Source organism: Penicillium coprophilum (genome assembly GCF_028826855.1).
Source record: "Penicillium coprophilum strain IBT 35676 chromosome Unknown utg000006l_segment0_segment0, whole genome shotgun sequence".
NCBI classification, from domain to species: domain Eukaryota; kingdom Fungi; phylum Ascomycota; class Eurotiomycetes; order Eurotiales; family Aspergillaceae; genus Penicillium; species Penicillium coprophilum.
Window position 1 is genome coordinate 2,874,267 of NW_026622725.1, and position 26,185 is coordinate 2,900,451.

The window sequence follows — 26,185 nt, forward strand, 5'->3', positions numbered from 1 at the left end:
CGCCCATAATCTATATTACATATGGCGCTAAAAAGTGATCGATAGTGAAACGCAGGGCTTAGTTCCAGTGGCGTCGAATGATAGGCCGGGCAGGGTCCCAGGGACCGATCACAACGTTCTTATACTTTTGCAAGCTAATAAGCCACCAGCTGCACCCGCCCATAACAAACGCCGTAAGAATGCTTCCTAGGACAGATCCAATAATGGCTCCTGTCCATCCTCCGCTCAGCGTAACACCAACGGCGCCACCGGTAACGATTACAAGGGCGAGTGTCAGGAGGACATGACCAGTCCATGATTTCTGTCGCAGCTGGCGCCGAAAGATGGGGAATAGCCCAAATACTTCCATCGAGAACAACATGAGACTGAATACGTGTGTCGTAGACGGTAGCCGGGATGCGAGCACGGTCGAGGCCATCACAGCTGCATTCGTGGACAAAGAAGCAGGGAACTTGGTGGTGGCGCCTGCGCCCTCCCCGCTCCCATAGTCAAAAGAGAATATATTCATGATTAGAAGCCAGCAGCTCATCGCCCAGATAGAGTCGCTGGCGGTGGACTTGGTAAGAGATTTCAAGATGGGACTGAGGCCCAGGAGGGAGAAGTAGATAAGGAAGGCAGACTTGACTGTAGTCAGGCGCTGACGGTTGCGCGGTGATAGCATCGAAACGCGGTGGGTATATTGCGGTACCGGCGGGTCTGTAATGCCAATGACGGAGGTACCTGGAGCAGATGGGACAGCACTTTGCGCTGCCAAATTAGCCACTGCATCGATACTTTCGCTGAAATCCGCACTTCGGCGGGCAGGTTGCTCTTTTGATTCATTTCCGGATATCGAAAGCCCAAGGCCGTGGATGGCGTTGGTCTTCGTATCATCCGATTGTATGTCATTGGCGGGTGTGCCGACAGCGCTGGCAAGGGAAGCCGAACTGGATCCATCATCGGCCCCAGTTATTCCATCTGCACTTCGCAGTGATTCCTCATTTTCCTGCCAGATCCAATTATCCCACAGAATCCAGCCCACAGCCGTACCGACACTTCCCCAGCAGACAATTGAGACAGGGCTCACTCGATCTTGAACGATGCTAACGAAGCAGCAAACAAAGATAACCACCGAGCACACATGTTGCACAATCACAGTTGAATCGGCCACCAGAGGCCAGAAATCGTAAGGGCGCACTCGAGGATTGCGCTGGAGGTGGTCAAGAAAGGTTTCCGTATCGGTATAGTTATCCGGGTCTATTGATAGACCGTCAGCAAGAGCGCAACACACAATTCGTGACCTGCACAGGGCCAGGGCCCACACGCAGACATACACGATTGCTTAACCCAAAGCAACTTCTTCCAAGCACCCTTCCGCTTTCGACGCCGTGGAGCACCGCCCAACTTCTTCCGCAACGCCGCAGCAGACCCGATATGGGCTCCGTTATCGCCGTTCAACGATCGCAGAGTTTCCTCGTAGTTAGTGGGCACTGAACGGGCGCGTGAGAGTGAGGGTGGGAAGTATGCATCCTCGGGAGCTAGTCGATTGGGGTCGGGGAGGGACCGTTCGACCTCAGGAGACTTGGACCCCGGGGCGCGGTTTGGATGGGTGTCGACGGGGATCGGGGGAGGAGACGTCATCGAGCACAAGAAGAACTAGCGTTGGGTCATGGCGTGAGAAGAAAATAAGCCCGGTGTTAATGTAGAGATGACAGCTAGGTGTGAACGAGAGCGCGACCAGGCCGCGGACAGGGCCCCGGCCATCTGCAGGCTGATTCAGCAGTTATCTATGGATGGCACGTGACCTCGACAGCCCTTGTTCTTTTAAGGTCGGACGAGTCCTTAGGATTCAATTTTTAGTTGGAATAGAATGTCTTTTTCGGTTATCAAAGACATATAATGAATCAAGGCTTGATTATTCAGGTATACCAAGTTCAAAAATCTGCTGCTTGTCTTAGGTTATACATCTTTTTACCTGCAATGTTCCAAGATATATAACCAGCATAAGTGCAGATTCGGCATGCAAAAAGCCTCAGTATTTTACGCAAAGAACCTAAGAGGAAGACTAGAAATATACCTAGAAGTAATGGATTTTGAGAGCCTGTGTAGGCCATGGAGTAATCTGACAAATGTTCTTTTTTTTTAGTTTCCTTGCTTTTGGAGTAAGTACACAAGACATATGCGCGCATGCGCGAAATTCCACAGGTTTGATAGCGATCTTCTAGACGCAAAGTACAAAGGCCAATATTGCCATGATATGTACCAGGACAACCACATCAAGAAGGACGAGGACCAGCTAGTGGCCAGAGTTATCACCCAATGACCCTTCGAGCACCCAGAATTGCACCAGGATCTAGAAGCCCATAGCGGGCTTGACCTCTACAACGATGACTTCACCACCAGGGCTGGAAGTCTTCCGAATGTCCTCCTGAAGGATGTCAAATTCATCCACGCAGCCTTCACCCACATACCTCACTCCGTCCAAACCAGAGACAGTGCACAACAGTCCCGTGCGCTTGTCCATGCCCATGTAAAACTCCTGGGCTTTTTGGAACACAATCTTGGCATCATCAGTCTTGAAGATGCGCACCTGATCAGATACGTCCGACATAAGCTTGTAGCGGATAGGCGTGGAGATTTCATCATTGGACCCCAATGTGCTACGACGTCTCTTTTGAGAGGGTCTCCAGGGACTTCCGAGAGAATGGGATTTATCGTGATTTTCGGAACTCCGAACCGGCGAGATAGACTTTGCCCATGGCAGGCGGGAGGGAACTGGGGTTCTGTTTTCAATCTCCGTCTCGGCCTTGGTGCTGGTCGAGATTTTGCGCATAGATCTCGAGGGCGTGAAGGGAGGCTCGGAAGAGATTGAATCCGTATCCTCGGCATCACCACCCACGTCAGGATGTTTTTTCGGAGTAGAGTTTAAGGCATGCGTGTTGAAGATATCATTTGGCCCAGGCAGCCGAGTACACTTGCGCCCATCATCAAACATGTGTGGACTGAACGTAATGGCCTTATCATCGGTTCGCCATAGTTTGAGGCCGCATGCCTGCACCTCTCCTTTTGTCTCGGTTTCAAGCCAGTCAAGTAGGTAAAGCCCCTTAATTCCCTTGGATGAGGGTCCCCTGAATCTGGGACGAGGCTTGCCATAGACGACAAGCTCTTCTGGCCCGTTCTGTGCATGAAGGATCATAATTCGATAAGTTACGATACGACGGGCCGGGCCTTTCAGTGAGATCTGAAACACGGACAGCTCGGATTCATCACCGTCGTCGTTGAACGTCCGGAAGTTCTTCCAAGTCGATGGCGCACGACCAGTCAAAGCGGCTGGATGCTCGGTATCTGCAGCATTCTCATGCCATTCCTCAAGCAGATCGAGGATTCCGCTCGGAATCGGTTGTTTTGGGCCGATGATACGCTCCACTGCCAAGGAAGGAGGTTGTTTAGTTGGGGTGGTGGGTGTAGTCTTTGGCTTTGGTGACAAGCCCTTTGCGAGTCGATTGAAGGATATGAACGCGGGAGGAGGAGTTGGCCGGGGCTCTGGAGAAGGACCCGCTGAGACTGTAATTTGGGCATCTTCCGTAATGACAACTTCCCCAGAGGCGGAGACATGATAACTGACCCGTGGAGCAGTGGGATTTATGAAATGAGTCCCTGGAGGAACGGAGTGGGACTCATGGGGTAAATCTGCTAGCTCTTCTAGTAGTGACTCGTCAATATCTGTCATATCAGACAGTGTTGGCGTTGAGACACGCCCGTCAATATTTTCGGGAGTATTGAGAACAGAGCCCTCAGGAGCGTGCTCTGTGACCTCCACCTGGACGGCTGATACATGAGATGCATCCTGACCAGCTGGAGATTGCGCTGTCAGGCATTCTAGTTGATCCGCAATATCATGAACTACATTTTCCGCCATGACGACAAGGATAGGTAGAGAAGATGACAGAAAATAGAAGGTTTGTAGAATCAAAATAGAATAGGTAGGATTGGATTAGAAGGATGAGGGAAAGAAGAAAAACTAAGAAGCGGTAATGATAAGAGTGAATGTGACACGCAAGAAACAGAGAATACACGCAAATAAATCGCCGTAGGACTAAACCTGGGATCAATCTAAGCAAAATGCAAAGATAAGTTGAAAGGCTGAGGGCTCTTTACATAAGAAATGTAAGCCACTTGGAGCAGAAAGATCCGGAAGGAGTCACCACGAGAATGAGAATATGAGTTGAGGGCTCGGAAGACAACGACATCAGAGTAGTGGCAATGGCAGACGTTCTCAGTCAACGACATCATATGGACTGTTAATATGGGCAATATAATGTGAACTACAAACCGAGAGAACTGGGATGGTACTACTTTGATGGCAGTTTGGTGCAAAAGAAGGGAATGATGAGACTTGTTTCGTTAATAATAAGAATGCTGATATCTCCTGGAGCTACATCGAAGAACTTAATCATAAACCAGACCTATGAATCGCAAGTTGTGACTTGATTTCAACATTCTACACTTTCTTCCCTAAATTTGCGCCTCAGAATACCACAGAGGACATTGCAACGCCTCATAAGTCGCTAAGGATCCTATAGAAAGCTTAATCAGATCTGCCGCCTGGGCATATCAGCGGACCGGATGCTAGGACTGCTGCGATGCGTCTCCGCGCCCAAGAGAAGACCAGCGCGTGGCAATGAATGAAAAATTATATCCAACAAACGCTGGCGACGATGACATATGAATTGTCAAGCCCAAGAATCCAATATAAAATGTAAACCGAGGGAACCGGGGCCGGAATACGGCCATCAAAGTGCATTACCTAGCGTAAAAATAAATAAAATATAGTATCTGATTCTCTAAACTGATAGATTGACATGTTTCAAGGTCAACCAGAAGGCTAGAGAGCTTCGAGTAAATGTGAATGTGTAATATGGACACACTTGAAACAAGATCGTCATGTTGGCATTTCATGGGTGACTCTGGGCTCAGTGCACATACCTAAGAAACCAGCACACTATTATCTCATGAGCTAGACACATAGTGGAGGGAGGGCATGATTTGCGTCAAGCTACGCCTTGGGAAGGTTTTCGCCCCGTTGTAGTGGTCTTCTTAGTAGAACTGCTGCTTGTTACCATTTACCCGTTCTGGCCAGTGGCCTCATGCGGCCTGAGCAGTACAGCAAAACCACTCAAATGCCTTTCACCCGTTCAGGTCAGTGGCATCAGTTACCTTCCTTGTATCATGATCCAGGTAAAGGTGATATATAAAGGATGTGATGAGCATGCCGGTTAAATCATTTACCATTGATATCTTGATAAACTGCCTTGATTTGATTTTCACGCCAAGATGCGATTCCTAGAACTCAGTATTTTGGCTCAGTTTGCCATCTCAGTGAGCGGCCTAGCTATCTTCGAGACCACCGGAGTTCGATCCAAAATAGTTATTACGCCTGTCCCAACTCTGGCAATCCCTAGACCGGATGACCCTGGATTAGAGGGTCATATGAACAGGCTCAACCTGGGTACCAATATCGTGTGTCAGCTAAAGGGGCAACCTGTTACCTTCAGCCGCTAATTCAGATAACAGCATGTTAGCAGAGGGTGCATTCTGATCAATGGCTCAAAGCGCTGTGAGACATTCGGTAGACCATATAGTAAGTCGCGTGATTGGCATTGACGAGAGAACCAGTCTGACAGTACTAGACGTGATGTATCAGGGTAGTTCTGAAAACAAGGCTACCATCTATGCCAAGTTCGACGGTGATAAAACCCCTGGCCAAGTGAAACCTGGTTGCAAGCTCACAGCATCGTGGGATGCGGAATACTATGATCTGGACTTCACCAATAACTGCCTTCAAGATCGCAGTGGAAAGTATAGCAAGTGCTGTGACGACACTACAACCACTGATGATCTCGTCAATAACCCATATGATCCCACGCTTTCATGATTACTTGAGGAGACAGTGGGTTGAAATGTCGATCTCCGGGATTGCCGTCAAGCGGAGGAATGATATTCAGGGATTTCTCCGGTCAGATACACACACTGCACCTAGGGTAGTCCAAGGCATCTATGTCATTCTGAAAAGACATCTCGAACATTGCTATACATTGAAATAGTCAAACCTGGTGTTTTTTTTTTTGGCATTCGAATATTCAGCTTAAACATACCTCGGCTCAAAGGTCTTTGGTGATGCGCTGATATCAAACTTCCATTAACGCACATAGCCAGTAGCCAAAAAAAAAGAATATGTAATTTATTTCTCGAACATGCTAACCGGACATGTGAACCGAACATGTGAACCAAAAATGTGAACCGAAAATGTGAGCCGAACATGTTAGAAATTCAAACAGGAAGCTAAAAGAAAGCTTCAGATAGATCTAAATATACAGCATGGACAGATGCCCGAAATGTCACATTGGCTTTTCACAGGTGGCTTAAAGCAGCCACTCGGTGCACAAAAGAAGTCGGCACAAGATTGGTAGTGCATAGATTGCTTTTCAGGGGTATCAAGACTCAAAGCGGAGGGAAGGTAGGGTCACGATGGTTTAGTCAAAAATCTTATAGGTCACTGGACGACCTGCCATGTTGTTGAAGGACATTGTTATTTTGAACGAGGTTTCGAACCGCCTGCGGTGCGACCACCTCGTCAACACTGTTTCTGCGACCCCAGTTTTCCGGCTGGCGTCGGAGAAAGGCACCAACGGCACCTAGATAGCCCTCATGGCGCAGGAAATACGCTTGCTTCTCGCCCTTGGACCAGAAGCGGATAGCGTAGGAGAGGGTATTCATCGTTTGCCGATGGCCCCGAATGAATGAGCCCCCAAAGTAAATGTGTTTGACTGAGTGTTTTTCTGACTGGAGATATGCGATCTGACCAATATTATTACTAATCGGGGTTAGCTCGGATTTGAGACAGTGGAAGCAAAGAAACACACCTAATGGCATAGAGCAAACTCCGGCTCATATCTTCTGGATTGGGCTTTGGTCCATGGCTGGATTCGCCCGACTCACTAGATTCCCTAGGGTCGCCGCGAATCAGGCCCTCGCCGTCCTCGGCCCCTTGCTCAGCATCGTTTTTCAACCGCAGGACCTTGCCGAAAGTACTGGCAATAGCTGTGCTCTTCAACCCGATTTTGGTGTAGTCCATGCCGTAGATATCTCCTACAAGCATATCCACTGCGCTGTTGTCTCCGCGGTCGGCCATTGCTAGCATGTCGTCAAAGGTCCGGGAGCCGGTCAACAGAGACATCAGGCCCCAGAATGTTCCACCACCGAGATGGGTTCCGCCGACACGTTCGAATTGTCTTGGACCGGAGACTTTTATCATCGACACACCCGACCCGATATTAACGAGAAGATAAGGATAGACATCGGCCCGGGCTTCGGCATATTGCATCGGTTCAGTATCGGCATCGCTGTAAGTGAAGACTTCGTTGGGGATCTCGGTAATGAAAAAGTCCAGTCCTGTTTGGGAGATGTTAGATGGTATACTCTTACGTTTGGGGCTGTTCCAGGACTTACCAATGATCAGGCATTCCATCTCCTCCTCTCGGAGAATATTAACATTTAATTCTTCTTTCAATCGATCATAGTACTTGTATGCGCCACCTCCAGTAGCTACCACACATAATCCTTCTCTTGTTGAGCCATTGCGCTTCTCGTGTTCCTCTTTGAGTTGTCGAATGAAGTTGATGCACAGGTCGATCCGGTGGGTTTCAAAGTTGAGAAAATTGAGCCGACCGCCGTTATCCGCAGTGTCCGGCTCTCGAGTGAAATAGACAAGCTTCGCAAGTGTTCCGCCGATCTATCAAGCACCCAACGTACAGTTAGCCAAGCTTCCTTTCTGGTGCCTGGTGCTATGCATTGTCTTCACGATATCCCTAGATTGCGGGGGAGGGAGAATCGCACTGCGGGGCAGAGAAAATAAATTTCGAGCAACTCACATCCACAGCCACATGGCTTACAACCCCTGTATGATGTGGAAGTCGAATATCCTTGTTTTCGTAGTGTACACCCTCTGCGTCGACCGGGCTCTTGGATCGTGGCTCGTCATCGACAATGAACGCGCCCGTCACGTTGATCTTGACAGCTCCGGGATTAGTGATTGCAGCTTCCAGACGATTGGGGCGCTTCCGCCTAGTATCTATCATTTCAGCCATGATGAGTATGAAGGGAGGTTGAGTTGGAAGATGAATGAAGGTACCCCGTTCCCAGGCTTACTGCGTATATCTCCTTCTACCCGAAACGGGCCCACGGGGTTTCGGCGATCCACTTTTTTTCCCTTTGAAGCCGAGGAGCTAATGTCCCGAGGCTTTGTCGATCTCATTATATATAGATTGACCTATAGGCAATTGGTTTCTACCTTGTTAATAAATACCCTGGTCGTTTGGCGCCTCAGATCGCTTTCAGAACGAAGTGAAATTACATACACCATATGCATATCTCCATATGATCGGCCGTGAGGGCGTAGAATATCTAGATCGAATGAACTAGACCAGCGAACGGCGGGCTTGATATTGTATAGACCGGAGACAAAGATACAAAGGCTCATACATATGAACACAAAAGAGTACATTAACGGACTCAGGCAGGGCTTATAACTAACATTCAACGTATTCTATCTAGTATTTATGTACGCTTGGTAGTTATATGCGCATAAATGTAGTCGTCAATATGGATATAAAGTGTGGGTGGATAGCTCCTTCCCAAAATGAGGAGAGGTACATCCAGTATACTTCAATTTACTAGGGTGATCCACATTGAGTTGATGTACACTCAAAGTACCTTCAGTCATGAACAGGGTAATTGCAGTTATGATCCAGAGTCTGAGCATCCCGCGCCTGCTAACGCGGTGTTTGCGTTTGCGCCGTAGATATTTCAAACCTCAGTGTTCAGACTCTGCTTTCTATTTTCTTCTCTCCCCACATCTGTCCACTCCACATCTCTCTTGATACGAGATCGTTGATACTTACGATTTGAAATCTGTAAACAATGGAATCCTCCGAGCACGAAGCTGCGTCGGCGCTGGGCAGTGCCTCCGCTGTTGACTCGGTCCCGGCCGAAGTTGCTTCGGTGCATGGCTCTAACGCTGGGGAGTCGCCTGTGGAGGGCGTGCTTTCCGGTGTGGGACCCAACGCCGAGTCTGCCAAACAGGTTGCTCGTGAAAAGGGATGGACTGATCCAGTTCCTTTCGAGTATGCTGAGCTTGCTAATAGTAAGGATCACCGTGACTGGGCAGGAGTTGCCGTTCGTTATGAATGGAAGGATGAATATGGTGATGTGGGCCCTGCCGTCCCTGAGTTGGAGGAGCAGCTTTTCCGTGGCGACCTGATCATTCGCCCTGGCGCTAAGCTCGACGAGTAAGTGACGTGAATCCTCGATCATTGCACACTGGCTTAATACCTGACGTGTCTTCTTCCACAGACTCAACAGCTACGAGGTCAACATCGAGAGTCCCAATGAGATCAGCGCGGTTACCGAGGTCAGTCTGTTGAAGAGGTTAGGTAACCATTGGTCAATCTGACAATTCATAGTGGGTGAACTTCGGTCTGCATCCCGTCATGCTTGATAATGTTCGTCTCTGTGGGTACGCACAGCCCACTGCGGTGCAGTCGTATGCAATCCCGGCTGTTCTAAACAACTTGGATCTTATCGCTGTTGCTCAGACTGGTAAGTGCTGCCGAATATGGTGTTTGGCATGACTCGATACTAAAAAAGCACAGGTTCTGGAAAGACGGGGGCCTTCCTCATTCCCATTCTTTCCAAGTTGATGGGTAAGGCAAGGAGGCTGGCTGCTCCTCGTCCCAATACCGCAGAGAGATTCAACCCAAGGGAGGACGCCGTTCGAGCAGAGCCTCTCGTCCTGATTGTTTGCCCCACTCGCGAGTTGGCCACTCAGATCTTTGATGAAGCACGTCGTTTGTGCTATCGTTCCATGCTGCGTCCGTGTGTCGTTTATGGCGGTGCTCCTACACGTCTCCAGCGCGAGGAACTTCAGAAAGGTTGCGATATCTTGATTGCTACCCCCGGCCGTCTCATTGATTTCATGGAACAGACTCACGTTCTTTCTCTCCGCCGCGTTAGGTATGCTCGCAACTCACCCGGTATTGATCGGTCCAGTGTTGGATGCTGATAGCGCTGCAGGTACACTGTCATTGACGAGGCAGACGAAATGCTTGACTCTGACTGGGAAGGCGAGTTCAAGAAGATCATGTCTGGAGGAGGTAAGTAACTGAAAGCGTTTGCTCTAGCGCGCACTCATAACCCCAACTTTACTGCGTTACTTCGTTTTAGCATTTGAGCCTTGCTAATGTGAGGGAGATATGAACGAGGATGATGACCATCGCTACCTGATGTTCTCCGCTACCTTCAACAAGGAGTTCCGGAAGCTTGCAAAGCAATATCTCAGCCAGGACCATGTGCGCCTTCGTGTTGGCCGAGCTGGTAGCTCGCACCACAACGTTGTGCAGGATGTAAGTGTGGCACCACATCGTGAAGAACTTGCAAGGTTTGAGATCAATGCTAACGCTAAGTGAAATGGCAAAAGGTCGTCTGGGTTGATAAGGACAAGAAGATGCGCGCAATCTACGACCTGTTGATCAGCATGCCACCTGTTCGCACCTTGATTTTTGTCAACAGCAAGGAGCAGGTTGACTTTGTCGATGATTACCTCTACAACTCTGGAATGCCTACCACTTCGATTCACGGTGGACGGACCCAGCGTGAGCGCGAGGATGCCATGTCAGTATTCGTTTCTTCTGTTCTATTTTACTTTACTGATCCCCCCAACCAGGCGTGCCTTCCGATCTGCAAAGTGTCCTATCATGGTTGCTACTGGTGTCTCTGCCCGTGGACTTGATGTGATCAATGTGCTCCACGTCGTGAACTATGATCTCCCCAGCAGTATGCACGGAGGTATTACTGAATACATTCACCGTATTGGTAAGGATTAGTTCAGGTTAACATGACCTGCTTTCCAGGACTATGGACGAACCTGCCACTAATATGTCTTTCTACTATCACCAGGCCGTACTGCTCGCATTGGCAACGAAGGAATTGCGACGTCCTTTTACAATGATCGTGATGAGGGCATTGCCGAGGATCTGGTGAAAATCTTGATCGAATGCAAGCAACCAGTTCCAGAATTCCTCGAATCGTACCGCCCCGCTGGTGATGTGCTGGAGTTTGATGACGACTCTGATAAAGACTTCTTCGATAATCCATCTAACGCTGGTTCTGATGCTGGCATTGATGCTCGCTCTGACGCTGAGGCCGAAGCAGGATCTGCTGTTGCTGAATCCGGTGCGGCCGATGAGAGTGATAAGGCGATTGCAAGCGATGCCGAAGATGCCAACAAGGACACTGTCAATGATGATGAGTCCGCTCCCATTGAAGAACCCGTCATTCCCAAGCCGGGTGGTAAATCCAAGTCGGAGGGCACTTCCACATGGTGGGGACCCGCAGCAACAACGAGTGAGCACAAGACGGAGCGCAAGACCGAGCACAGGGTGAAGTCTCATCCGGAGGAAGCTCCTCGGACTGGTCTGTATTCTTCTGGCTGGGCCCCTAAGGATCCGTCTCCCGAGGAGGATGATGCATTCTGGAGGTAGAGCTCAAGCTCTATCTGGCTGTGGTGAGCGTGGAAGATATCAACAAACACAAAGAACAATGGAACTCAGAGGGAAAAAAAAAGAAAAGTGAACCAAAAAAATTGGAAACGAAAGAGTTCCAACGAAGAGGACGATTGACTTTCATCCTGGATGATCTGGATGAGATCTCCTCTGATGTGACCCCGGAGGAATTTTTGAGGGCTTGATCTCTCGACTATTTGCAACCTTGATCCGTGGCACAACGTTTTCTCCTACTTAGCATCAGAAATGAAGAATATGCCTAAATGCACACCTTCAGTGTCATTTTTGACTCTTTGCACACCCTTAGTCCGCTTTAAGTAAAATTTTTCTTGGTCAACTCTATGTCATAATTTGGGTAATTCAATAGTATTCCCATAGTAAATTACACAATATCCACGTAGCCTTTGGTCCATATAGTAGGTCACATAATATCCGTAATCCTCAATTTTGTGGATATAGTATACCACCTGATATCCTCTAGATATACTATAGGAGAATCATGTTAAATTACACAAAATATCATACATAGTTACCCAAGAAAGACTTTACCTAAACCAAACCATGGCGTACAGTTAGATGAATACAGAGACGAATTGGTTCTTTCGTAATTGCACTGCAAGAACGACTACGGCGATATAGATGCAAAGGTCAGGAAGAAACACCGCAACACGGGTTTCATAGGATCTATGCAATTATCTACGTTCATTCTTCAATTCCCTCGTAGGGTGTAACTTGCAGATTGTATAGGGCAAGCATAGAGACGTATGCACTTCGAATGCACGACTCCTGCCCGTGCAAATTTGTATCCATCGCTCTTGACTCTTTGGATTGCTCGGAGCACATGGACAGTCACTTTTCAACTTCACCCTTGACCTTTTCAAACCAAAGCCCATTCAATCTTTTGTCAAGGAAACCTTTTATCATGCATTGGTTATTCATAGCTTCTGCCGCTCTTTCGCTTTTTCTCCCATCCGTAGCCTTCTTTCACAGAACTGTCGATCACGGCCATTGGAATGAACTCCGAGGGCTCGCTCCTAACGCTACGTACAACGCCTCGGAGGCAAAAAAGACAAGCCCTCCTCTTGTTATAGACACTTTTCAAAAACAGACCCACAATGACCTGGGATTCTGGCACGGCTCCGGGGAAAATCTATCCATACAATATGGACCGGGTTTCATTCGTCTATTACCAACAGACCCAGACCAGAACTTTCACACACAATTCGATTCCAACGCATGCTATAGCCTGTTGCCCTGGTACAACGAGTACTTGCATGTCATCTTCGAGGGCACAGATCAGTTCAGTGTCTCCTTCAACCAACACAACGACGAATGCAACCCGAAACGCAGGCCTTTTCCCGGCGTTGCAGACTCCGTGCAGGCGGACCGGTATGTGGTTTATCCTGACACCGAGGCCAATGGCGAAGATGTTGATTGGGACGACGATGATGATGATGACGATGACTGTGATGATGACGACGAGGATATGCACGCGGATACCTGGAAGAAAAAGCATAAGCATAGAAAATGGAAGGGTGGTCGTCGAAGGCCCATCAAAGGGCTCCCGAAAGGCCATGCAAAAATCCCAGGTGGACGTCGCGAACTATATATCCCTCTGACTCACTTTGATATTGACTTCAATCGTGTCGTGTCGGTTTCATTCCATGGCTTCTATACCAAGGAGCCTATTACTCTGCACCACGTGGAGATCGTGCCTGATGTTCCGATGCCGTCGCAGGAAAATGGCCACTATCGTTTGCCTGGGAAGCTGCCCAGTGGGAGATTGGTTCTTCGTTGTTCCCGTCCGAATTCCTTTGCATTTGGTATCGATGATGGCCAGCCGCAATTTTCTCAGCAAGTCATGCGCATCCTTGACGAGCAGGATGTTCGGGTTACTTTCTTCGTTGTCGGGGCTGGGCTGAGGGATCGGTCAAGCAATTTCACGGAGTTCTATAAGGAGATGTTGAAGAAGGGGCACCAAGTGGCGCTCCATTCGAACACTCATCCGAAGTAAGTCTACCCTGTATATTGTATTTCATGTGAAGAAGCTGACACGGAAATCAAGGATGGAATCACTGAGAACCCTCCGTGAGATTGACGACGAGATTATTCAGGCAGTGGAAATCTTCAAAGACCAGCTGAACATTAAGTGTATGCCAAATTGTAATGCCGCATTGAGAATTATTCTGACATGGATATATGCAGCTTCATACTTCCGCCCGCCATTCGGTACAGTAGGCGCCCGGCTACGCCAGGAGCTAGCCCGATATATACCAAACCCATACATTGTGAACTGGAGTGTCGACGTTGAAGATTGGCTATGGGCAAATACTTCCACCCCAGAGAAGCAGCTCGAAGCTTTCTACCGTGGTGTCGATAGTGGCGGGAATCTTGCTGTAATGCACTACCTAAATCCGACTACCATTGCTTACCTACCCGAGTTTATACGACACATCAAGAATGCCGGATACCGCATCATGCGAATTGATCAGTGCCTGGAGGACGTATCCGCTCCCCCATTGTGAATGGATGCCGTGGAATCTGTACGACTCACAGAGGAAACTACCCTGTCTATCTATTCTTAAGTGTATAATGTCTCTCCTAATCGGTGTCTTGACGCTTTCCGAGCAATGCTAGCCCTTCGTTTCTTACTCTTTTACAGATAAAGTTTAGACCAGTGAATCAATGATAGAACAAACAGCACTTGCGATTCCACAGGAAGGGGAATCGAAATCCGACCAAGCCTGTCAAGAGGTATATTGAGCGATCAAGCAAGGATATAATATGATTGAACAAACACCAACGCCACGAACACAGCATGTGTATTCAATATGATAATCAGCCACAGAACAAGTAAATAGTAGTACAGGAACACGGGAGAAAAGAAAGAAGAAACAAGTTCTCTAGACCGAGCTCAAAAAGCTCGGTATGCCCAAATGCCACAAGCTCCAAACCTAAGCAATCGCTAGAGCGTTCCACTCTTGATGCAAGCAACAGCAAATAAAAACACATAGGTAGCAAAAACGAAAAAAAAAAAAAACAACGATATATCTTGATACAACGATCTTCCCCAAAAGCACAAAAGCAAAATGCATACTTAAGAACAGTTAGACATCTCAATCCCCGAAATCAGGCTTCCGGCACAGCCCCTTTTGTTCAGTCATAGCGCGAATCCGAGTCGGAATCCAGCCTGACCTCGCATCGCCGCTCGGGACGGCAGTTCCGAGACGCGGATTCAGACTCGTGAAACATGTATTGTCAAGGAAGGAGAACTGCACACATGTTTTCTGCGTTTCGCAGATCAAGCGGCAATCATCGAAGGTCTTGGCAAAGGGCTGTTCTTCGCTTGCCATGTTATTCCAGTTCTGGCGGGTGGGTTGGCTGTTTATTTCTGGGAAAATGTATTCGCGGAAGAGGTCGCCGTGGAGGAGGATGCGTTTGTTTTTCTGTTAGAAGGTAAGTTGTTAGGGAATGCTGTGAATATAATATGAACAGGGGAGAGGGTTGGGTTAACGCACATCACGCCAGCGCTTTTGTTCGAATTTCCATAGGTTCTCGATATCGATTGGTGAGAGATGGTGGAGGGAGACGGCGATGAAACACCATGGTTTCCGGTAAAAGTCTGTAGTGAACTCGTCCAATTCGCCTATGTTTGAATTTTGAATGATCGGCCATGTGAAGTGTAGATTGACGCCTGCGTCGCTGAGGACTTTTCCGAGCACACAGTCGCCGGCCCAATGATTGTCTGTGTATATGTTCAACTCGACCTCGCGCGCGCTGTATTCGTCGGAGGCACGTTGTAGGGCGGGGTTCGAGAGCATGAAGCCCGAGCCACCGTGCGCGAAGATGACGTCTGCGATCTGAGTCTCCGTACCGAGATAGTGTGGCTTTGTGTGGTCGAACCGGGCCAGCCAGGTTAGGACCGTTGGCCAGGAGATGTATGTGTCTGCTTCGATAAAGATGAACCACTTCGCGTCTGGCTTGTGTCGTAGCGCTTCCTGTGCCATTGGGAGGAACTTCCATTTATCGAGTTTCCAGCCAGGGTTGTTGGGTTTTCCGATTGCGGAGTTGGCTTCGTCGGCGAAGTCTTGCTGCTCTAGACCCTTGCGGCCGTATTTGAGGAGGCGGTGGTAGAAGTCGAAGTCCGGGTTGTTCTTTGCGGATGTGTCCATTTCACGGAGGACATCGTGGATTTTGACGCCCTCGATTTCTTCTTCGAAATCGGAATATATCACGAAGTGGGGGATGCATCGTAAGGTTGTTTTGAAGTGGATGGGGACTTTCTCGCGGGCTTCTGTCACTCCGGTCTTCATTACCACGAGTACATCTTCCATGCCAGGAAGGGGTGGACAGAATGGGATTGGTTCCCCATTCTCATCATAGACTGGGGGAGTACTGGGGGTTGTTGTGAAATGAGGACGCCATTGGCCATTGTGACTGGAGAATGTGCCGATGTGGTAAAGGAACAAGAGCACAATGGCGGTTGCGACTGTGATGAGGCGACGATTGAACCGGCGGGGGAGCATCCTGAGAGATATGAATACGCCGAACAGAGGATAGATCAATTGGTCATTGTTTTCCCATAGCAGTAGCAGGAAAGACCGTTTACCGTTTTCCCCCTCGCCTGTTAACCAAAAGAGCAAAGAACTGGGGAAAGGTGGATGCTGGGTTGATCGACGTAGGGTTGGCCGGTTGCTGACACATCGGGGACGCGTAGCCCAAGTGGAATTTGGAAGTTTCAAATAGTTGCCCCTTCAATCAAATACTTGTTGCTTCAGATACCATAGTTGATTTTTTTGCAATTGAAAGGTATTCCAAGCTTCATTTCATCAGGGGTGAAGAGCTTCCGGGTCCCGCACGACGTCAGGATCCACCGGGATCAGCACACTTTACGAGATCGAGACATATTGAAGACTTGGACATTTTGAATTATGAAAGCGCTGAAAGTGTGTCATGCATGTACAGAACATGCCTTCCTGTAACTGTTTTAGCCTAGACTAACCCTAATAATAGGCTACATAGAAAAAGATCAAAACTATTGGCATGACCACCGAAAGCGTTGGACATTACAATCCCAGAGGATAGTTCTACACGGAACCCGGTAACAATCAACAAAAACCCCCAAAATACCCATTATTCGTTCGTATTGAATTGTATATTCGAAGCCTTACTTCGCACTTTGTGTCTGCTTCTCGATCATCTTCGTGTGCAGCTTGACCAACTCCGGAATAATGAGACTCTCAATCTCAATTCCATCCCGACTGCTTTCGTCAATCTGCTGAGGTTCCACCTGCTCCGAAGTTGACGAATTCCCCTTTTAGCTTCCGCCAACCCAACCTGATCCTCGACACCAGAGATACTCTTACTGCGTCGGGTTTTGGGAACCCGGATCCAGCGCTCATGCGGCTCATCCGGGGTAATGAAAACAACCTCCCATTTGCGCGTCGAAAGCAAATTGCCAATCACCAAGTGGTGAGAGTAGCGCTGCAGCGCAGTGCGTGCCTTGTAGACAAGCAGCGAGGGATCCGTCTCCAGTTTGAATGAGACAACCATACTCCCCTCCGGAGCCCAGCCATCCACCAACTGGTGCAGGAACTTAGGCACGGGGTCGAGGTTGACAACAAGCTTCTTGCTATTTGATGAGGGCTTCTCTTCGTTTTCGCCCGTGTAAATTTCATCCGATGAAATTGCGCTGCCTTGCATATGCGGAGGCAAATCACCAGACTGGATCTTGTGCTCTGCCATGCGACTGCGCGGAATGAAGAAATCGCTGACAGCAGCCGCAAGGTAGAAGAGCGCATCCGGGCCCAGTGGTCGCATCAGCTTCGCAATCGACCGCAGCTCGAACAAGTATTCTGCGACCGTGGTGAAAGGAAGAAGGAGTAGACGGTTGTGCTGCTTCGCGTAGCGGTATTTTCGCAGAACGCTGCGCATCTCGTCCTGATACTCGTCACGCACCATGATACGACCATGTCCAGGGTTGGGGGAGTCCGGCGACGCCGGTGCCTCCTCCATGAAATCTAGGAAACAATTGGTCGAGTGGCTGTAGTGCCGCGAATACGGTAGCAGACTGTACTGCCGGTGCAGGAAGATCACGGCGTATCCCTGCTCGAGGAAGTACTCGGCTGATGTGGCGCCTCGAGTTCCGGCGGAGAAGTTGTCAATGAAGCGTACGGTTTGCGCTTCTAGTGGTACTGTTGTGCCTCCGGATGTGACGAGTACTACGCGTCGCTTCGCCTCCACGTGGAGGTCAATGAATGCGCGTGCAAGGGCTTCATGTCGTGGAAGTGCCTTTGGTGGGGAGTCTTCATTGAAATAAACAGATTCTGCTTCCGCTGGGGGCATATCGCCGACTAATGGGGCGGCCATTGCGGTTGACGATGGGAACACTTTTGTAGAAAAATGGTTGAACAATTGGGAACGGCCGATCTGCTGATGAGGTGAACTGCAGTTAATAGGATGCCGAGGGGTGCCGCTCGCTTTAAGGACTTGGTGGGGTTGCAGGTTCTTTGTTGCCGGTCAGCTTTCCATAGGTCAAGACTCTCGTTTATTCTGAATATCGAGTTTTCCTTTGTGTACATTCAACACGGGGGTTTCAAAGGTTTTCATAGGTAAGTGGATAGCTTGAGCCCCTCCATATGTTGTTGAGACCGAATAGCCTGATCTGGCACTAGCGCTCCCGTTTGACCGATCCGTGACTGTGAATACCTGGAATATCTGGGAATAGGAAGCTCCTTACTCCTTACTCCCGAAGAGATCCAAAATTGTCACTGGTGCGCGTCACCGAGATACCGAGGTGCCACTCGGTCACGTGCCGTATGCGGGACCCCGCATGAGCTACATCATACCACATCCTTTCTATATCTCAAAACAGATGCTATGTATTTCACTGCAGATACCGGCTGCGCAAGGCTTGACTGATGGTACTCATCCGACTCGCCATCCCACCATGCTGCATGTTGCTTAGAAGAGCCTCCTCCAAGGCTGATTGGGTAACGCTTGCGTCTGACCAGTCGATCAGTTGGAATCCGGAATCCTCGGGTTTAGAACACATACCGTCGAGGTCACTGAAGCTGCTTCCCATGCTAGGAGTCCCATCGCTAGTTTCACGACCGGAGGCGGTAGACTTGCGTGAATTGTGGCGTTCAACAGTGCGTAGAGGGCTTAGTATCGATGCTCCCTGGCTGGTCCGTCTGGGTCCACCAGAGCTCATAGAGCTGGTGGATGATTCGGTAGCTACCGGGGCCCTGGGATCAGACCATTGTTCGGGACGTCGCTGTAGCGCCTCTGCTCGCTCAGCATCTAAACGGAGGGTCGTGCTCAGTTCCTGTACAGGCCGCTCCCGATGGGTATGCTGGTGTTCTCGGGGTAGGGGGAGGAATGCTGGGGCATCTTCTTCGTCGTCCTCGTCACCACGGATACCAGAGCGATGGGTGGAAAACTTGCCAAACCGTTTGAATCGGGGTACACGCCTTGTTGTGTCTTCGTCCTCGGATTCTGAATCTTCCGACGAGCTGGAGGATAGAGACTCTTCCTCGAGTGTTGGAGATTGGGGCAAACCCGCGACAGGTGGTTGCTCTCGCTTCACAGCTGAGCGCCGAGGACCGAAAGAATCCCAGCGCGGTTCTTTTTCCTCTGTTGTCGGCGTGCCGATGCGTGTAGGGTCCCGGGATCCACGAGGTTGGTTAGAAGCCGTAGTTGATGTAAAGCTCGTACGTCGGTTTTCAGCGACTGCAATCAGTGTTAAGCGGGTTCCATCCATTGGTGAAATCGAATGGCCCCCACAAAGACGGGCAGGGTTTTGGTCCATACCTCGTAGAGGGATATCTTTCTGTTGAGATACTTGCCGTGATGGCGCCCGAGAACCTAGATTGTCAGTATCGCACAGTATCGAATACAAAGGGAGCTACGGGGTATACCTGGTAATGGCGTTTCTTTTTGTGACTGTCCGCCTAAGGCCGTACTGCCAGAGATAGATCCTGGTGCCGGAGAAGGAGCATTCGACTGCGTGGTGCCGACCTTGCGCATTTGGGCCCGGGCCTGTGACAGCTGACGATCATAGAGCCATGCCGCCTGTTGAAGGAGGAAATGCAATGTGACATCAAAGTTCTCTGCCCTAAACCAACAATGTTAGCAGCCCTCGGCCTGGAGGTACTCGGGGCAGAGTGCAGTTACAGAGCTTTCCCTGAAATGATGTCAGCGATGTTGAAGTGAAGTGAAGGTAAGTCTGGAAGAAAAGCAATACACACAGTCTAAGTCGCCTTTAGATGGTCGAGAAAGAATATCCCATAACGCTTGCTCTTTGGATGCATTCCATTCCACCTATTTATGTTGTACGTCAGTCGAGGCTCGAGGGGTCTCTGTTGGGGAGACTGACAGGTGGCGGGTCGACAAAATCACCCCTGGGAAATGGTAAGCGTATGAAAACTGTGAAGTTAGTATCGATGGGGTCAACTTTGGTGGACATCCTGTAGATTGCGTGTAGAATGCGATGTCGAAAGCGCGATCTCCCAGTACTCCTGTCCAGCCAAAGAAGTGATATTTCTTTACTAAATAAAACCTGAGACTGGTGGCTTGAGAAACTAAAATGACTATTCACCAGACAGCTTGGGAGTCCAAAAGTGGGATACTAGTAGATGCGATGGCAATGGGTGTTGGCGAACAGCGTGACGACGGCAGGCGGCCATTTTGATTGGCAGAGAAGGTGCGTGGAAAGGAGTGAGGCTCTGCGTGGGATTTGCCGAATGCGGGGAATTGACAGTTATTTTATGGGACCATCAATACCGCCACAAGCGATGATATATATCGACGCACCGGCAGTGGCATAGCTCACATTACAGACCTTATGAAAAGAGAATCTGTGAAGAACAGCAGATATCAAAAGGTCAATGTTATTGACTTTGTAAGGACATCCCGCTCAGGTAGACTGTCACAGAAAAGTTACACTGTGTGCTGCATGGGTGCCTTGGAATCCGGGCATTACTATCGCCTAGTTGTAAGTTAGATAATGTCTTGATGAATACTTTGGACAAGTAGTAACGTGTTAGAATTAAAAATAACAGATGTTAGTCGATCCCAAGCTAGTACTTCTAGTCTAGGCACTGCGAGATGTCAGCAAGGCTAGTAGGCTAGGGTGAAGATCAACAGTGGCATCCCCCTAACCCCAAGCCTCGGCTGAGAGTCTGAGACTCAGCTTCAACACCCGCTTACACCAACCATGGTGGACTTATTGTATTATTACAACAAGTGCTTTGCATTCATCATCCGAACATATATGGGCTTTGCCAGAAATGTAGCGGCCACTCCAGACGAAATCCGCCAAATCAAGTCCCGGGATGCTACCCGGACCATCAAGGTTCACCTATATCGACCACCTGGCTCCAGCCCATCACCTGTCCTGATCAACTTTCACGGAAGTGGCTTCGTAATACCCCTCCATGGTGGCGACGATGAGTTTTGTCGACGAGTCAGTCACGAAACCAAGCACACGGTCTTGGACGTTCGCTATCGTCTAGCACCAGAATACCCCTTCCCCGCCGCGCTGAACGATGTGGAAGACGCCATCAAATATGTGTTTTCTTGTCCCGATGAATTCGACCTGACTCGTGTATCCATATCAGGATTTAGTGCGGGTGGCAACCTCGCGCTGGCCGCTGCGTCAAATCTCTTCCCTCGCGATACTTTCCGCTCCCTGATATCGATTTATCCTGTTACGGATCTAAGCCCTGATCCGGCTTCGAAGATAGCACCTGCCCGTGGGGACTTTGTAATTCCTCTTCCTGTTATGCGCCTCTTCGACCGTTGCTATATCCCCTCATCCCTGGACAAACGGGATCCGCGCATTTCGCCGCTCTACGCCGAGGCGGATCGGTTTCCACGACGTGTGCTTATTATTACCGCAGATGGCGATACCCTCGCGCTTGAGGGAGAGGAGCTGGCCCGGAAGATCAAGAGATTGCACGGTTGGCATGTGGTCAGCGAGCGCATGGCGGGGTGTAGCCATGGATGGGACAAGAGCACGAGGGTAGGAAGTCCGCAATACCAAGCTAAAGAGCGGGCTTATCAACTGGCATTTGATATGTTGAACGGGAGCTAGTCAATATATCCTGACTCCTGACATCAATGGATCTCGTGTTCCTGGCCTGATACATGGCATGATGCATACGTTCCATGGAACCGAGGCTATTTCCAATAACCCTAAGCCCTATCTTCCCAATCTGGTGAGCGGCTTCAAGGGATATCAGGGATCAAGTTGTATAGAGTTAGGAAATACGCCTATACAAATGCCGAGATGTTTAATCTGTTCAATGATAGTTCAGTATTTCTTCGGCTATATCCAATTTTGAACTCACTAGTGTAGAAACGGTTATAGCTTATCCAATCTAATATAAAACCTATCCCAGTTTAGTCCGTTTCAAAACCCCATTGTCCTGGAAGGGATTGCGTCAGGGTCACCCGTGGGGCTTTATTATTTTTTTTTACTTAGAAATTGCCTAAAATGAAAAAAACATGAGGAAAGCGAAACAAGGCCCATAAACTGTCTTTGTTTCCCCTTTCTACCTTTCTGGCCCCTTATTGCTTTGACCCTCTTACTTCCCTTCTACTGTCCTTACAACCCCTCATCATAACTCTCCTGGATGCCGTCATAGAACACACCTTGTCCATGTGGACGAGTATTATTCTTAGCCTTTGACCATTGCCTCCCATGTGCGCCCGCTGGTTAGGCGCCACATACCTCGTATAACTGTACATACAATGGCGTCGAGCACCGGGCCCATCTTTGATGAGGCCCAATATCGCGCCGATGTCCTCCACCACCCCTCACCCGAATCCGAAGCAGCGCAGGCGCAGCAGCTAGCTGAAGAAGCTCAACAGCTGGGTCTTCAAGTGTCAAAGATCGAAGCATCTGCGCCGCTAGCTGCCTCGATTGCATTAGGAATGGGCGATCGTACCTCCCCAAACCTATCTTCTGGATCGTCGACAGATCGGAATTCCGCGTGCGGCTCCGTTACTCCGTCCCACGACCCATCCTCGCCGGTGTCATCCGTGCTCGATCAGATCGTTGCGTCGCTGTCGGATATCACACTTGCCTCAGATCGAATGAAGCCTGGCAGTACGCGATCACTTGCTTCGCTCTCTACGCGCCCGACTTCATTTTGCTCTAGTGAGGGGAAAACGGGCCTTTCCGGGCCCGGATATAATGATCCATTTGAAGCCAAGTCGCATCGGCATTCAATTCTCAGTGTCGCCTCTGCGGACAAGAAGGAGAAGCGACGCACAAGCTTGAAGTCTGCCATTGGTAGAATCCATTTCCGCAAGAAGCGCACATCTTCAGCCGTTTTGCCCTCGGATCCGCGCATGACTGTACCCAACGGCGATAAAGGCTTTGAACATGTTTTCTTCGAACCTACGCCGGAAATTAATCGTGCGGTCCAAGAGAATGTTCCACCCAATGCGAACAGCGAGGCATCACTTCCCAGGCTGGCCATCCCTCTGTTCAGCAAAGAGATGTTACAAAGAAGCCTGGACGATCCGGAGTTAAGTGAGATGCACGAGCGGCATCAGATGGAAAGGAACCGACATCTCGCTTTTCAAGACGCCGCTCTAAGTACCCTCCGGCGTCGGCACCAGACCGCTATCTCGGAGCAGCAGTCTGACAACCAGCGTCGGGAGGATGAGAAACGCGAGCAGGTACGGTTTACAAGATCCGTTTGTTTATCTCTATGCTAAAATCTTATTGCACAGAACATCGAAGCTATAACCAAAATTGAAGAGCGACAACTGGCGGTGGAAATCGAACAGCAACGCGATTTCGATAGAGCAAAATTGAATTCGCGCACTCGGATCAAGCACATGGAGGGGTTCCTCCGCAATTCTAGCCCACCACCATCCCCCGCCGGAACTTCGACCAGAACATCGACCGGAGCCGAACGATGCTCGGAATCATTCTCGGAATCGGAATCCACTCCCCCAGCCCGTGTGCTCACTCGCCAACACATGGAGCAGCTAGAACAACAATACCACTCCCACAAAAGCATGGACCAGCTGCATGACGCCCGCATCAAAGTCCTGCGTGACCGCCAAGAACTCAAGCTGCAGGAAGCCACAGCGCGTATGGAAAAGGAACTGGTAGAAATGTGTAACCGACACATCCAGGTTGTTGCTACCTTACAAGCCGAGCACCAACGAGAAGAAGCCTCTCTCATGCACGCCTTGGATACGAAAAAGACGACTTTGCGGCACCGCTGGTACTTGGAAGAGGCTGTCCTACGTCGCCATCTTGAAGCACGACATGGCCAATCATATGGTCCTTTGCCGCCTCTTGCTTTCACAAACCCCAACACCCCGATTGCTGTCACAGGCCACTCACCACTCGATACTTCAACCCCGGATACAATCCATCCCAGCCAGGATCATAGGCCTCTTTAATTCGGAGACGATGACACGACATCTATTCAATATACCCTTTTAATCACCTCTTCAGTCCTTGTCATGCCCCTTACTCTTCTTGTAATAATTTTGAAGTCTCCTTTCGGATCAACCGACCACTTACATATATATGCCTTGCGGCCTTTTTTGGTCTCATGATAGCACAGCATTTGGTAGAGACCATTGAATAGACATACCAAGCCTGTTTATCATTTAACAGCAATGAAATTCAAATTCAAATTCAAATTTATTCAAACAATTCACATCAGGGTATCACTTGCTGAAAAAACAGGAACAAAAAAGTACAGCACCTCAGGGCTGCTGTGATGTAGACAACGCATCCACCCTCAACCTATCCAAGACCGTCTCAACCCTCCCACCACCACCAGTCATCGCATCCTCAATCTTCTTATCCCGGCCCTCATCACCAATAACAACAGCCCGCTCCACAACCCCAACATCAGACAACTTGAACCGCCCAACCCGCCCATCAACCCACTCAACGCGCACATACCGCGTCTCCAACGAAACGGCAGCCAAAGAAACAATCCCCGTGTCCCGATCCGGCGAAACATCAAACGGCAAAGACCCCCCCACCCTCACTGACAAACCCCAATTTCTCCCGCAGGAATTCAACCGCATCAACCCGCATATACCACGCAACAAGCTCCCTACGAAGCTCGCGCACAAACCCCCGCAGATCTTGTTTCCGCGCACGGCTACCACTCTTCCACGGCTTCGCCGGCTCAGCCTCATCCTCAGCAGATGAATGCCCGTCCCTATCCTCATTTTCATTGTCACGCTTTGCGCCAGGTCGCGGGAGATAAACACTCTCCAGCTTCGCAATTGATATAAATGCCGGCACTGTGTGTCGGTACACCTTTAAAAGTTTCGTAGAACTTGAATTGGCGCCAGGAGCGCGGCTCCACTCCGATTGGAGGAGGACGTAGTGTGGTTTTGCGAAGCGGCCGTTGCGCGCGCATATGTCGACGCGGACACCGAGGAGGGGTGTGGTGGGGGCTGTTGGGGATGGGTCTTTAAATGGGAAGGCTGTTGCGCCGAAGGCGATGCGGTGGTGGTTTGAGGAGCTATGGGCGCCAGCGGCATGAACCAGGGGGAGATTGTCGTGAGGTGGTCTGTTGGGTTTGTTGTGGTGGATTGAGGTTTGGGTTGTTTGCGGAGGAGCTTTTGGATCGGGTCGGTTGTTAGGAGGCTGGATGTGAGGATGCGTTTGTGTTTTTGAAGGCTTTGGACTTTGTATGGATTAGACTGGGGGTTTGATTTGAATTTTGGCTTGAGATGCTTACTTTCTGCGCGGATTGAGGTGATCTCGGTATCGAGTTCTTCTTCTTCTGGGTCTGGTGATTCCAGGGCGCGAGAGGCGGTTGTTGCCATTACGAATGTTTCAGATTCGGTTCGAGGAGCTGCGTAAGGTTCCTGGGGTATGGTTATTGTTGAATATCCCCCTTCCAACGCCGTCATAGAAGGTAAGGCAGATGCGGAGTTGATTGGAGATTGGGGTTGTTTATTTGCAGCACGTGATCACGTCAGATGTTGACGCGATGGGCTCACCCAGGCACTTGGGCAGCCGGGATTATTATATGAGATCTGAACGCATGGGCAGATTTGATAGTAGACTAAGCCTCAAAAGTGTCTAGTTGAGGGTTTGCTTGGACTATCTCGATCTTATATTGATCATATCTGATTTATGCTTAATCCCTGCAGTCCCACCGTGTTGATGTGGTGACCTCATATGGCATTGACTGCGATGTGTGTAACAAATAGAGAGAATAGAAGTTGTATATCAAGATCAGCTTCAAATGAATGCCCACATCTATACCCCCGTTCAACCAATCTTGTATAGAAGATTAAAATAGATCCCAACTCCTCCGGCTCCCCGGATCTGCAGAGCCAAGAGGCCAGCTTGCCTCATGCTTTTTGTCATCCGGTTTGATCCCCCACCAAACATCCATGAGGTTTCTTTCTTTTCATATCCCTCATTCACTCCTTCATTCTCGAGTTCATATAAGACACTCAGGGCATTTGAACCTGATCCCTTCGAAGACGAACCTTCGATCCACCCCTTTCATTATTCGATACCATACCTAATACAAACTTCGGTCCTCGATCCAATCAGGACGAAGTCGACCAAGGAGATC

At 49.5% G+C, this 26,185-nt stretch overlaps 12 protein-coding genes across 12 annotated transcripts; 5 read left to right on the top strand and 7 right to left on the bottom strand.

Moving 5' to 3' along the window:
* Positions 1-58: 58 nt before the first annotated feature.
* pigc (phosphatidylinositol N-acetylglucosaminyltransferase) lies at positions 59-1,620 on the bottom strand (the record flags this gene model as incomplete). Its single annotated transcript, XM_056681201.1, has 2 exons — positions 59-1,236; positions 1,314-1,620. 2 exons carry the CDS (start codon positions 1,618-1,620, stop codon positions 59-61), a joined length of 1,485 nt encoding a protein of 494 aa, XP_056528583.1.
* A 712-nt stretch (positions 1,621-2,332) lies between these two features.
* On the bottom strand, positions 2,333-3,898 carry N7500_010064 (uncharacterized protein; the record flags this gene model as incomplete). The annotated part of the gene is made up of 1 exon (XM_056681202.1): positions 2,333-3,898. The coding sequence occupies one exon, from the start codon at positions 3,896-3,898 to the stop codon at positions 2,333-2,335; it is 1,566 nt and encodes a 521-aa protein (XP_056528584.1).
* A 1,415-nt stretch (positions 3,899-5,313) lies between these two features.
* Positions 5,314-5,914, top strand: N7500_010065 (uncharacterized protein; the record flags this gene model as incomplete). Its single annotated transcript, XM_056681203.1, has 3 exons — positions 5,314-5,499; positions 5,554-5,620; positions 5,670-5,914. 3 exons carry the CDS (start codon positions 5,314-5,316, stop codon positions 5,912-5,914), a joined length of 498 nt encoding a protein of 165 aa, XP_056528585.1.
* Positions 5,915-6,525: 611 nt separating this feature from the next.
* N7500_010066 (pantothenate kinase) lies at positions 6,526-8,126 on the bottom strand (the record flags this gene model as incomplete). Its single annotated transcript, XM_056681204.1, has 4 exons — positions 6,526-6,853; positions 6,903-7,431; positions 7,489-7,771; positions 7,911-8,126. The coding sequence occupies 4 exons, from the start codon at positions 8,124-8,126 to the stop codon at positions 6,526-6,528; spliced, it is 1,356 nt and encodes a 451-aa protein (XP_056528586.1).
* An 832-nt stretch (positions 8,127-8,958) lies between these two features.
* Positions 8,959-11,576, top strand: N7500_010067 (DEAD/DEAH box helicase; the record flags this gene model as incomplete). Its single annotated transcript, XM_056681205.1, has 9 exons — positions 8,959-9,326; positions 9,391-9,448; positions 9,501-9,636; positions 9,690-10,050; positions 10,111-10,190; positions 10,288-10,439; positions 10,514-10,707; positions 10,760-10,908; positions 10,993-11,576. The coding sequence occupies 9 exons, from the start codon at positions 8,959-8,961 to the stop codon at positions 11,574-11,576; spliced, it is 2,082 nt and encodes a 693-aa protein (XP_056528587.1).
* Positions 11,577-12,519: 943 nt separating this feature from the next.
* Positions 12,520-14,122, top strand: N7500_010068 (polysaccharide deacetylase family protein; the record flags this gene model as incomplete). Its single annotated transcript, XM_056681206.1, has 3 exons — positions 12,520-13,607; positions 13,663-13,748; positions 13,803-14,122. The coding sequence occupies 3 exons, from the start codon at positions 12,520-12,522 to the stop codon at positions 14,120-14,122; spliced, it is 1,494 nt and encodes a 497-aa protein (XP_056528588.1).
* A 591-nt stretch (positions 14,123-14,713) lies between these two features.
* N7500_010069 (glycosyltransferase family 31 protein) lies at positions 14,714-16,123 on the bottom strand (the record flags this gene model as incomplete). Its single annotated transcript, XM_056681207.1, has 2 exons — positions 14,714-15,043; positions 15,116-16,123. The coding sequence occupies 2 exons, from the start codon at positions 16,121-16,123 to the stop codon at positions 14,714-14,716; spliced, it is 1,338 nt and encodes a 445-aa protein (XP_056528589.1).
* A 641-nt stretch (positions 16,124-16,764) lies between these two features.
* On the bottom strand, positions 16,765-17,966 carry N7500_010070 (phosphopantothenate--cysteine ligase CAB2; the record flags this gene model as incomplete). Its single annotated transcript, XM_056681208.1, has 2 exons — positions 16,765-16,887; positions 16,935-17,966. The coding sequence occupies 2 exons, from the start codon at positions 17,964-17,966 to the stop codon at positions 16,765-16,767; spliced, it is 1,155 nt and encodes a 384-aa protein (XP_056528590.1).
* Positions 17,967-18,483: 517 nt separating this feature from the next.
* N7500_010071 (uncharacterized protein) lies at positions 18,484-20,064 on the bottom strand (the record flags this gene model as incomplete). The annotated part of the gene is made up of 6 exons (XM_056681209.1): positions 18,484-19,328; positions 19,410-19,463; positions 19,517-19,713; positions 19,773-19,782; positions 19,847-19,919; positions 19,975-20,064. The coding sequence occupies 6 exons, from the start codon at positions 20,062-20,064 to the stop codon at positions 18,484-18,486; spliced, it is 1,269 nt and encodes a 422-aa protein (XP_056528591.1).
* Positions 20,065-20,814: 750 nt separating this feature from the next.
* N7500_010072 (putative esterase/lipase) lies at positions 20,815-21,693 on the top strand (the record flags this gene model as incomplete). Its single annotated transcript, XM_056681210.1, has 1 exon — positions 20,815-21,693. The coding sequence occupies one exon, from the start codon at positions 20,815-20,817 to the stop codon at positions 21,691-21,693; it is 879 nt and encodes a 292-aa protein (XP_056528592.1).
* Positions 21,694-22,352: 659 nt separating this feature from the next.
* Positions 22,353-24,026, top strand: N7500_010073 (uncharacterized protein; the record flags this gene model as incomplete). Its single annotated transcript, XM_056681211.1, has 2 exons — positions 22,353-23,288; positions 23,343-24,026. 2 exons carry the CDS (start codon positions 22,353-22,355, stop codon positions 24,024-24,026), a joined length of 1,620 nt encoding a protein of 539 aa, XP_056528593.1.
* A 312-nt stretch (positions 24,027-24,338) lies between these two features.
* N7500_010074 (uncharacterized protein) lies at positions 24,339-25,421 on the bottom strand (the record flags this gene model as incomplete). The annotated part of the gene is made up of 3 exons (XM_056681212.1): positions 24,339-24,545; positions 24,616-25,211; positions 25,334-25,421. The coding sequence occupies 3 exons, from the start codon at positions 25,419-25,421 to the stop codon at positions 24,339-24,341; spliced, it is 891 nt and encodes a 296-aa protein (XP_056528594.1).
* Positions 25,422-26,185: the final 764 nt, after the last annotated feature.